The sequence below is a fragment of the Nilaparvata lugens genome, chromosome 12, assembly GCF_014356525.2.
Source record: "Nilaparvata lugens isolate BPH chromosome 12, ASM1435652v1, whole genome shotgun sequence".
Taxonomy (NCBI): Eukaryota; Metazoa; Arthropoda; class Insecta; order Hemiptera; family Delphacidae; genus Nilaparvata; species Nilaparvata lugens.
The window spans coordinates 31,240,165-31,252,778 of NC_052515.1; the positions used below are offsets into that span (position 1 = coordinate 31,240,165).

At 35.7% G+C, this 12,614-nt stretch overlaps 1 protein-coding gene across 1 annotated transcript; it reads right to left on the reverse strand.

The window, feature by feature from the left end:
- Window positions 1–872: 872 nt before the first annotated feature.
- LOC111048574 (splicing factor 3A subunit 2) lies at window positions 873–11,497 on the reverse strand. Its single transcript, XM_022334487.2, has 6 exons — window positions 11,111–11,497; window positions 10,328–10,489; window positions 6,617–6,750; window positions 4,377–4,506; window positions 2,696–2,823; window positions 873–1,632 (listed from the first exon to the last, which is right to left on the reverse strand). The coding sequence occupies exons 2-6, from the start codon at window positions 10,479–10,481 to the stop codon at window positions 1,180–1,182; spliced, it is 999 nt and encodes a 332-aa protein (XP_022190179.1). The 5' UTR covers window positions 10,482–10,489; window positions 11,111–11,497; the 3' UTR covers window positions 873–1,179.
- Between the last annotated feature and the right edge of the window lie 1,117 nt (window positions 11,498–12,614).

Sequence of the window (12,614 nt, forward strand, 5' to 3'; positions counted from 1 at the left end):
GTTGCATAAAGCTAGTCGCGCGAAATTTGAATTTTGAGAGCGCATCAATCCAAAATACTGTACAAGATTTTAACAGTAATTTATAATATTACTGTTGCTTGAAAATCTTGAGAATTGTTAGAATTGGAACTATCCAACATGCTAGATACTCTAACCAGTCATTATTGTTTGGTTAATCTAAATAAAATGCTTTATGTTGGGAAAATCATTGTTCTGAATAATGAATAGATTTGATCAAATTTTTACTGAATTCAAAACATAGTAGAGCTTAACAGCTAATAATGAATTAAAATAAGGTGTTTATTTTATCCCTGATACTATGGCCTGGTTGCACAACAGTCGGTTAAATTTTAACCGTGATTAATTCCACGAGAACCAATCAGAGAAGCCATCTTTTCAAAAACGCCTTCTCTCATTGGATCTTGTGGAATTAATTACGGATAAAATTTAACCGGCTTCTGTGCAACCGGGCCTATGCGTTTTATTGATCAATTTATATTCTCTGACAATATGATACATTTGAAAAGGCAAGAAAGCTGTAACTCAAAAGATTAAAGAATAAACTAACATAAAGAAGGTGAAGTAGTAGATAAAAAAGTGGGAAAATGTAAAATCTTGAAAAATTTCAATAATATTTGTGCTTAATAGTTCGAATTACCATTAAAGCATTGATATTGTACTATAATTTAAATTTGTAAGCCAAAGTCAAGATTGCCCTCATTACTACAGATATTTGACAATATCACAAGTAATTTTTAGAATATAATTTAATCATTCTAAAAAATCAATAATGGTAATCATAAACTCAATTCATCAACAGTCACACAATATATAGAACACAGTTTCTTGAATAAAACAAAAGAGACGCTTGCTATCCATTAAACATAATATTTATTATATGGTACGTTAAAAAAGTAGGAGATTGTAAAAGTACAATATTACTCAAATATAAAATACAGTACGTGAAAATAATTAGACTATAAATTCTCAATACCGTAAAACACACACTGTAAAAGGGACCATTCTCTCTTGCTTCCAGACTCACTTCGCTCGCTAGATGTTAGACTCGCTTCACTCCCTAGCTGTCAGACTTACTTCGCTCGCTAGCTGTCAAATTCACTTCGCTCGCTAGCTGTCAGACACGCTTCGCTCACTAGCAGTCAGACTCGCTCCGCGCGCCTACATCTTAGGCGGAGGCGGCGGTATGGTGACAGCGATTTGGGGCGGCGGAGGCGGCACCGGATTGAACATGCCAGGCGGAAGCGGAGGCGGAGGAGCTCCCATGGGAGGCGGCGGAGGCGGAACCATTCCCGTCTGCGGAGGCGGAACTCCGCCCATCATAGGCGGTGGAGGCGGCACCATTCCCGCTTGCGGGGGCGGAACTCCGCCCATCATGGGTGGCGGAACTCCACTCATCATTGGAGGCGGGGGTGGAACCATGGCTGCCTGCGGAGGCGGAGGCGGCAGTGAGGCGGGGGCCGGGGTAGGGGTGGGCGTTGCTGATGGAGGCGGAGGAGGCGGAAACGACTTTGAGTCCAGTTTGAAGGCGAACTGCAGGAAGAATTGCTTTGTGTCCAGATTCCAGTGAGTCCAGAAACGTGCTTCCGACTTGTCCACTTCGCGGCTCGGCACCTTTTGCGACACCCAAATTATACACATTAGGCTATAAATAAAAATAGGCTATAAATTTTATCTAAGTACCCTTTTTAAAATTATTCAGTCACAACATATTTCGGCTATATTCATTTATTTATTTACAATGCAAATGACACTAATGTAATAGCATTGGCAGATAAAAAAATAAGGTAGTCCTTGTGCTATTTTTCTTCCAAATTTATAGGTGACAAAGTCCAAGATAAGGTTGGAGTTTCACGTGTACAATTTTTATAAAATTTTAGTCCAAAATAAACAATAAAACTATAAATGTTGGATTTAGATTGCTTGAATTAATAAATTGATTAAACATATTCGACTCAATTACCACTTGTAACGAATAATATTGAGTTATTTATATGATTCCATTATCAAGTGACTGGGAAAAAAGACAATTTGATGGCGATTCAACCTAACATTATACACATGATTCATTTATTCATCATACACAAATACACTTCAATCAAATCAATGATTGAGAGAGAATCAACAAGATTACCCCGAAGGGGTACGTCTCAGTTCGTCGAGATCTCATTTCATCAAGTGCATATTATGCTTTAGTTTCATCTCTCAATATTACGTACTCTATATTCTAAGCTATTATATAGCCCCATCCTATTTTTCTAGTCCTTGATTCCTACAATTGTATTGCAATATTGCAGCAATCATCTATTGTGTAGGGACATCCTTCTATCAGTCTTTAAAGCTGGTTAAATTTTAACCGTGTTTAATCATCCCACAAGAACCAATCAGAGAAGCCGTCTTTTCAAGAACGCCTTCTCTGATTTGTTCTCGTAAACTTAATCACGGTTAAAATTTAACCGGATTTTGTGCAACCGGGCCTTTGAGTCCAAATTTTTTTAAAGATGTGGCCTAGTTGTAAAGTCGCTAATGGATTAGCGAGGTCAAGTATGCGACTTCAAAACAAACTATCCACATCTTAAAAATTTTGGACACCAAAATCCCTCAGATATGAGCGTATGAACACTCACATTAAACTCAATGCTTTTGAAAACGGTTGGTGTGTGTGTGAATGGCCTACCTTGAATGCAATGGTTTCATACGGCTCTGCAGCGAATAGCAGATACTGCCACTTCCTATCGGGCGGCTCTACACGTTGCTCATAGGCGGACATGAAGCGGTGACGCGGCACTACACCGTCAGCTATTTCTAAAAAAAAAAACACCAAAAATCAACAAATTTAGCGAAATTAACGTGAATATTGGTAGAAAATTGAAGAAATCCATTTTAAAATGAGAGGACAACACCATCTATTTCTTGAGGGTATGAACAATCAACAAATTTAGTAAAAAAAAGTAAATTCGTATGGCTTTTGTTGGTGGGGAGTCCCTTGCGGGAAGGTCCCACCGCCTGAATATATAATTTAAGCCGTCAATGGGCCTTACGACTGTCATACTTCAGCCGGGACCGACAGTTAACGTGCCCATCCGATAACACGGGAGTGATCTGATTTAAAAACTTTTGGCTATGAGAGGGTTTGAACCCGGGATCTCTATGCTGCTAAGCAAGCACTCTATCCACTAGACCACGGATCACTCCTAACAAATTTAGTAAAATAAAGTGACAAGATTGTTGGAAAATTGAAGAAATCTATTCGAAAATGAGAGGACTACACCATCTGCTTTTTCTGAGTAACACCAACAAATCAAAAAATTTAGTATAAAATAAACTTGAATATTAGTATAGTGAGAATTTATTAAAAACATTTAAACAGAACCATGGTTTCACGTAGTTAACCAGGAGCTCTAGACTACTAAGATTAGGTTGAATGTTTCTGTATCCTCATTCCTCAGTACAGCTGATGATGCGTTGGTTAACTACGTGAAACCATGGTTCTGTTTAAAATTTTTTAGTGAAATTTGACAATATCTTTGTTTTCTTATTATGGAGAGATTTCACAACATCACCATCAATTCTACTAATTTTATTATTAGTATAGTGAGGTTCACATTATAATGGCAGTGGAGAAAGATAGGAGAAAAACGTTGCCGATCCTCTGTCTTGTCAATGCCTTCTATAAACGGTAGCTGATACAGGTTTATTGATGTAATATCAATAACCATTCTCGTTTAAAATAATCAATTCTATTTTATTAAACAAGAAATTATATTTTTCAATAATTTCATAATTAATTTTTATAATTGAGATGAAATATATTGTTAATATTAATTATCAATTTCACATTGTTAAAAGACGATCTGGCAATCGAGCGAAGCGGGGAAGAGATAGCGCTATCCGCTTTGTTGAATGAAAGACAAGGATAGCAATACCATTGCTAATCAAACACTGCCATTATAACGTGGACCTCACTATAGACTGGTGAGCCCCCGGGCTGGAGAACTCACTCATTAACTGATTTTGAAATCTGTTTAGTTGTTATCTATAATGCCGCATCCACACTATCGACCAGTGCGTGCAAATGTCAACGAGCGCGAGAGTGTGGATGGATGGTTTGCCAGCTCTGGCCTTCATTGGCCTTCGCTTGCCATTGCTCCGATTTTTGTCGAGTGGCCAGCTGAGCATCCACAGGTCACATGGCAAGACCAACGTGGCCAAGCCTCTTGGCCAGCGACTGGGCATCAGTAATAATATGCTTCAAAACAACTTTTTTAAACCAGTGGATTTGGACATTATCAAATCGTTTTCATTCACAACACAGATAGTTCGAGTTTTTAAAAATTAATGAATATGAGTAAACTAACCAGGATAATCGATTTGAAAGAGCAAACTCTGTTGACCACTGTCTGACTCGCGCTGTTTCGTCACTCGGTAACCAGGTCGACCGATTTTCACAAACTTTTTCGGCTCAACTCGAGGCTTCTCTGGAGCAGGCTGCAAAAACACACAAATAAAATACATAAATACACATACTGTCAAACAATACATTGGATGAAATTCAATAATAAATACACAAAATATTTGAAGACTGAAAATTTTGTGAATTGAAGAACTACAAGACTTGACCTATTTCGGACTATGTGCAACCTTATCTAAATTTGGAAGAGGAATAGCACAAGGTTACCTTATTTTTTTCTCCCTATCATTTCGATAATGTACTTATTGTGTAAATGAATGAAGAATAATGAGAGAAACTGAAAAAAAGCTTCCAAATCAGCTGATAATCAGCCGATCGGAGAGCTTCCTGTCTTGCCGACTCGTCGGCCGCCAGTGCAAAAGCGCCTGAAAAATGCTTCATGTGGCTTGGCCCTGATAGCTCGTCTCCTCTCTATCAGCCACTGAGTTATTACATTCTTGTAGGTACTGGACCGAGCGAAGAAGGCAAAATATTAAACAGCTTTATTGCCAAAACAGCTTCATTGTCGGGAAACAGTCTCTCTCTTTACAGTGAGGTCCACGTTATAATGGCAGTGGAGAAAGATAGGAGAAAAACGTTGCCGATCCTCTGTCTTGTCAATGTCTGCTACAGACGGTAGCTGATACAGGTTTATTGATGCAATATTAACTGTTCATTCTCGTTTAAAATAACCAATTATATTTTATTTAGCAGGAAATTATATTTTTCAATAATTTCATAATTAAGATGAAATATTTTGTTAACTAATTATCAATTTCACATTGTTAAAAGCCGATGTGGCAACAGAGCAAAGCGAGAAAGAGATAGCGTTATCCGCTTTGTTGAATGATGGACAAGGATAGCAATACCATTGCTAGTTAAACACTGCCATTATAACATGGACCTCACTATAGAAAGTCGAGAGCAGGGTATGTTGGTATTATCTCTTCCTCTGGTATTGTGTTCATGAATTTGTCTTCTTACAGTGGTGAATTCTTAGTGGTTTATGTTGATTGTATATAAAATTAATTTTCAAGTGGGACTTAGCAGTTCTCTCTAAGGGAAATTTATTCATACACTTATGAGAATCCAGAATATACTACCCATAGACGGTGTGTAGGTCCAAATGAGTCTACAGTGGGTGTTGAAAATTCTCCTCATTTCAGCTGAATAAACTATCATTCTTTTAAACAAGAATGAACAGTTAATATTACATCAAGATATACCGCTATCAGCTGTCCTCTATAGAAGGCAGAGAATCGACAACACTGCTCTCCTATCTTTCTCCACTGCCATTATAACGTGGACCTCACAATAGCAAGTCATTTACTCGTTTCAAACAAGTTGAGTCCAATCAATCTAGATTGCTCTACAGCAAACTATTCCTACATTTTGAAGGAAATTTTACTAGAATAAAAAGTTTGTTCAAGTGTTGAGGAGAATCCTACAAAATTTCTCCACAGCTAAGTCTTCCTACATTGTGATTGTGATAAACATTTTACTAAAATGGATAGTTTGTTCACCTGTTGAGGGCAACACTAGAGAAATGCTCTACAGCTAAGACTCCTTATGGCCGGTTTCCGAGCTTGGGATTTAGCTAAGTTCTAGACTCTAAAACAGCTGGAGTCAGAAAATTTGCTTTCCAAAACGGGGCGTAGTCGCAGTTATTATTTTCTCATTTCTATAATTGGAAACGTTTTTCCTTGACGAAATTAAACATTTCTAAATAATTCAAAACAGCTGAAACTTTACACTATTCTCTCTTTATTTCATTTTGTGTTTAATTTTCTAGTTTTTTTGAAATTTAATTCAAACGTGACTTTGACAATGACTACGACTACGCCCCGTTTCAGAAAGCCAATTTTCTGACTCCAGCTGATTAAAGTCTAGAACTTAGCCAAATCCCGAGCTCGGAAACCGGCCCTTAAGGTTTTCAGGACAACTTAATTAAACCAGTTTGTTTACCTGTTGAGGAGAATCCTACAAAATTTCTCCACAGCTAAGACTTTCTACATTGTGAAAAACATTTGACTTAAATGAACAGTTTGCTCAACTGTTAAAGGGAACGAGGGACCCTAGAGAAATACTCCACAGCTAAGACTTTCTAAGTTTTTCAGGACATTTACTTAATTGAACCAGTTTGTTTACCTGTTGAGGAGAGTCCTTGGCCTCCTTGGAAGCACGCCTGGCCAAATTTGCTTGATGCTTTTTGCCCTGAGTGTGAGCCAGATAGCTTCCTTCATTGTTATGCAGTGTCAGACACAGTTTACACTCATATGATCCTAGAAACACAAAAATGCATCAACATTCAATAATTTCAAAAATATTTATGGGCAAAAGATCTTATGATAATATTCTTCGTGTAATATATTTCTCTTTCTTCAATAGTAGGCTGGAATACGGAATCTCATGTTATGCATCTACCTTCATGTCTCATTTTAAAAATCTTATAGTCCTACAAAAATCAATTGTTAGAATAATGTTTGGAGCTAATAGACGAACGCATACTTTCCCAATATTCAGGTTTTTTGGAATTCTACCTTTCAGATACATGTATGTACTGAAAGTTTTATCATTGTTTTATAAAATGAGTGGGGATAGGGATCAAATGGGGAATCTTGAACAAAATCAGCAGATAACTAGGCAAACTACAAGGATGCTAATCAGACTCCCCAAACCAAACAGCACTACCTTCCAGAGATGCTTTTTATTCCTTGGACCTAAATTCTTCAATATTCTCCCAGATGAGATTAGAAAGCTACAGAATCTCAAGAAATTCCTAAAACAAACGAAGAGTTGGCTATGGCTTCATTCACCATTAGAAGTAGAAGACTTATTCAAAGTAGTAAGCTGAGAAACACATGGTGCTAATATCTAATCCATTATTGAATATGAATTTCAGTGTAGTATGGTCTTTTTACTGTAGTTACTTCTGTATCCTTTAAAGTTCAACCTTTGCTTTGAGCTTTGATCTGCAAACATTGTTTTATTTATCGCTGTTATGTCTCATCTTTTATTTTTCATTTTTTCCCCTCTCTTGTCATGAATTATGTTGAAAAAAATTATACTGGTGATTCTTCCTCCCATTTTTTCGCAGTTTTAACTACATTTCATAATATAAGTATATTTAAAGAGAGGAAATGCTACAATCAATCAATAAAATTACTTGATGATGGTGATTGAATGTGTGTGTGTTTGTGTGTGTGTGTGTGTGTGTGTGTAGGCTTTTTTCTCCTCCTATATCCGATTAAACCTCAACTCCTGCTCACGGACAAGTGCTTCATGAAGCACTTTGTGAGCAGTTATTGTTCACATTAATATTATATTATATATTATTATATTATATACTATTACTTACAATCTATTATTAAATTTTAGATGGATTATTGTTGTATTTGTCAAGCTAGACTCTATTTGGTTTCTGTATATGTATTTATGAGTGTGAATAAATTTGAATTTGAATTTGAAAATTTGAATTTGATGATAACTTACATTAGCCTACTGTGATAATTTCAGTAGATAGGCCTCTACGACAGGTAAAATTATAAATTTTTCAAGTTCATTCTAATTATCTCGTTACTGTAGCTGTACATTCAATAATAGAACCTATTAGAAAGTGCAGGTATATCAATAAGTATAGGGTCTCAATACGATATTAGCACAGTATACATACAGTATGGAAACTCGGCTAGTACCCTGACGCTAAAATCCGCCATCTTGTTAGGAAGCGCCGCATTGTAATAGTATCGATGGTAGGTTCGGATCATTTCAATGATTCGGATCAATTGATCTCGTTCACTGCTACGAGCCAATCAGAAGACCAGGATTGGAACTTCCAAAGATCACGTGACGTGTTTAGTATTGGCGTCATGTAAAAAGCATTGGTTGGATAGGCGTTTGATTGACAGTTTCCATTCTGTACCTATTCTGTGATATTAGTATGTGAATAGACTCACCTGAATGATATTAGAATATAGAGTATAGTAGATAAATATGTAAAGTTGGAGTTTGGTTGTTAAGAAGTTAGGAAGTATTCCAGTGGCGGCTCGTGTTAAGGTTGCATGGTTGCACAACCCCCTTCATTTTGATGATGATAATAAATTAATTTTTTTAGGAGTAAATGAAGTGACTGAATTTATAAGTGAACTCTATTATTATCTTAATTACTGATATTAGCTTCACAATTTCATCATAATCCTATAATAAGAGCAGCAAACTGTAGAACGTGAACACATTGGAGGTTGCAATCCTCCTGCAACCAAACTCATGTACGCGCACTATTACTGTGTGATAGTGTGATATATTTTTCTACTCGAGCCCATAAGACCAATGTGGTGGCAATTTTTCTGCAACCATCCGCTTGAGGCGCTAGCAGTCCATACCACACTAGATGTGAAATTACCCCGTACCAGATTCTGATGAATGTGAAAGTCTGCTATCTGCTCTCCCATGAGTAGCCTACATTATAATCTTTTGATGGAGCTATATTATAATATTATAACAGCCTCAATAGCATGATGTAATAATTTATCATCATGATAAAATAACATAATAAATATCGTGTTCAATTATTTTGATATTTTCGAAACAAAAAAAGTAGGTTCAATAAAAAATGGAGTCCAGAATTATTTTTGTGTCGTAATATGCAATCTCCATTTGTCCAGGAAGCATGGAATATAGAATAATTATTTATCATTTTGTAAAAAATTACATTGTTTATCTTCATCAGAGTTGAAAATTCTCAGCTGCCAATTACGGCATGGTTTCACTTGGAGAATACTTTGTTTGGATGGGCTTTTATTACTGTGTAAAAGATAGAATCAGGAATTGAATGAATATTTGTTTTAATCATTAAGTTAAACTCTCACCCCCTCCCCACACATCAGACGCGTGTCAATTAATGTACCAGTTATTGAAGATTATATTGTAAGAACAGCAACCCCCAGTATTTTCAATCACCAACCGCCACTGAAGTATTCATCTTAAAAATTAAGGCAGTACATTAATTGAAGAACACTGAGGCCTGCGTTTTATAGGTAGCCTAATAAAAATATTGAGTGACCTAGCTGGCTCAGGTCTGGTGTCAGAGTGGTCACACCTCATCAATTTCATGGCCTCTGACATGACCTAACGACTGTTTGGCAGTCAGGACCAACGGCTTTACGTGTCCATCGAAAACACGGGAGTGCCTCGAGAAAAAATATCTTGCTCGGGCCGGGATTCGAACTCGGGTCTCTGAATTATAAAGCCAGCAACTAATAGAATCGACTACGGCCACTCCTTTTTTATAGATGAACAAGAAAATATCTTGCCCGGGCCGGGATTCGAACCCAGGTCTCTGAATTATAAAGCCAGCATAAAGTCCACTCGACTACGGCATCTCCTGTTCATTCAATAATGTACTTAGTATTGGAATGGAGTGCTTGCGTAGCAGCCTAGAAATCCCCGGTTCAAACCCGCTCACTCACCAAAAGTTTTTCACCTAGTCACTAACGTGTTATCGGATGGGCACGTTATATTGTCGGTCCTGGCTGTAGTATGCCAGTCGTAAGGCCCATGAAGGCGATATATTCAGGCGATGTGGGGCCTTCCCGCAAGGGACTCCCCAGCAACAAAAGCATTACAAATTTACTATTGGTATTGAAATATACAATTAAAAGTGTAGAACGTAATGCCGCATATATTGGCCAAATGAAGGCCAATGTTGACCAGCGCCAGTGTGTGGTTGGGTGATTTGCCAACGCTGGCCTTTATTGGACACTGGTTACATTGCAGGCTGGACCAGCGACTGGGCCAACATGTAAATGCGGCATTATGTAAAAATAAATGTAATCTTTAGAAAAGTGAAATAAGACTTACCTAAATGATTTTTCATAAAATAAGGATCCTTGTTGAGATCTATTGTTTCGAGCGCCAATTGTCTGAGACGCTCTCGTCTGTCACGATTAGATTCGGACCATGATGCCACACCTCCTCCCCCCGTCTTTCCACCGGGGCGGTTTTGAAAATCCATTTTCTAATCTAAAAAAAAAACAAATTAAATACATAAAAATAATGAGACTACTTTCACCAACCAGATATGTATTCTATAATTATGTTTGAATTGATACAGAACTAATGAGAAGATTATTTAAGCTATAAAAATACATAAAACAAGATGAATAATTGATTTTTGAAAGTTATAGGTTAGGTTTTTTCAAACGTAAATAGCCTACTACGTAGGCTATTTCACAAACACTTTCATCGGGCAAACAAAACATGAAGACTTTATAAGTGTGTTTTGTTAAAAATTGTCAATTGACCTGTTAAGTACCTGTTTTGGCTAAATAAACATGCAAATTGTATATCAATACCAGGCATTCATAACTGTTCAAACTTTAACCGGCCAGTTAGTTTTAAAGCCAAATAATAAACAATCGATTTTCTTTGAATATTGCAGTTTGAAATAGTATTTTCAATGTGATAATTATAATTTAAGTGCTCGAGTTCTTTAAAATAGGGCCTAACAGATTAAATACGTATTCATATCACATAACATGATGACAGAATAGCTTCATGTAAAAAGCATTATTTCACAATAAAACTCCATATATGGGTAAAATAATACTAAAAATATATGAAATAATAGTATATGCAACAAACCTTGATTAAATATCAAGAATATTCAACAAAAAAACTATTTTGAAGAAGAAAAATGTACAATGAAGCTTTGTTTGACGAGGTTAGAAATTTTTGAACGACTTTAAGGCGACTTTTTGAACGACGCGAATGAACGGTTCAGAAAGAGTGGTTCTTTAAGATGGGTTCTATCATACAGTAATAGAGCAGACATAATAAATTGTGATGCCATCTTCAGAAATGTTGTTGGCCATTGAAGGGATTTTAACTTATCAATCAATGAAACTCACTATTATCAGCGTTATAGTTCATGATTATGAACGAAATTACAAAAAAAACGTTCAAATATGATTATTTTCTCACCTTAAACCTCCTAAGTTAACTTAATGATCTTGCAACCCCATGATGGCAGGCCCTCAAATGTTTATGTTTCTTCAGCTACACAGTTCCTCAAAAATGAACTACTGAAAATAGTTCTAAATCAGTGAACGACGACTCTTTAAGGAACTAAAGTGAAATTTTACGTTTAGTCAACTGAAATGAAAGGACGACAGAGTTTTCAATTCTCTCTTACCAACGCTTTCTGCAGTAATTTTGGAAATGATTCAAGTCATGCAAGTATGTTTGATATAATATGAATTGTTGATTTTTGTTAATAAATAATTATGTTTAATTTATTTATCTCCAATATATTATCAATTTCTAAAAAAAAACTCACAAATTAGAACCTGGTACTCAAAGATAACATATATTGGTAAAAAGATAGTTTTCAAGACACAAATAAATTTGAACCTTCTCAAATGAAGTAACTAAGTAGGATTAATTTTACTTACCGCGTTTTTGTCTCATCAAATATTCTTCTGAGAAAAAGTCATATTCTTCAGAAAATAATATTGTCATATTAATATCTATGAAAGACAAATCTTATGGTAATTGCATAAAAATGGATAATTTCGAGTTATTGTCCATAAAAATCAATCATAATATTTTATGTAGCCTATTCCTTGATTTTCGTAAATTTCATTAACTATTATTGATATAGGTATTTTATAATATTGAGATATATTATCTTTGAACATTTCCTCTTTATTGTTCCGTACCAAAATTGAAGTATACTTCAATCCATTCTCCTGTAGAACTTTGTCGTATCTAATAAATAGGGGTATTGAAGAAAAATTGTCTCCAAAAAATACAATTTTATTCAATAATCCATTCCACATTTTAACAACACCAACAACGTATACAACTTTTAGGCCTGGTCTATAACAAAAAGCTCATATCTATTTTCATCATAATTATGATGTATATATACTACTACCTAATAATTGTCATGAATCCAATATTATTGTACTATTTTACACAATTATTGAACTAAAGCAGCTATTATCTTCTTTAAAAAAAAATGGAGAACTGAGGCAGCTATAATGCGATTACTCCATTGAAATGGAGAAAAACAGTGGTTGCAGTAAATAAAAGTAACTACAATTCTAAAACATTTCTGGAAAAATTCGGTAAGAAAGAAAAAATA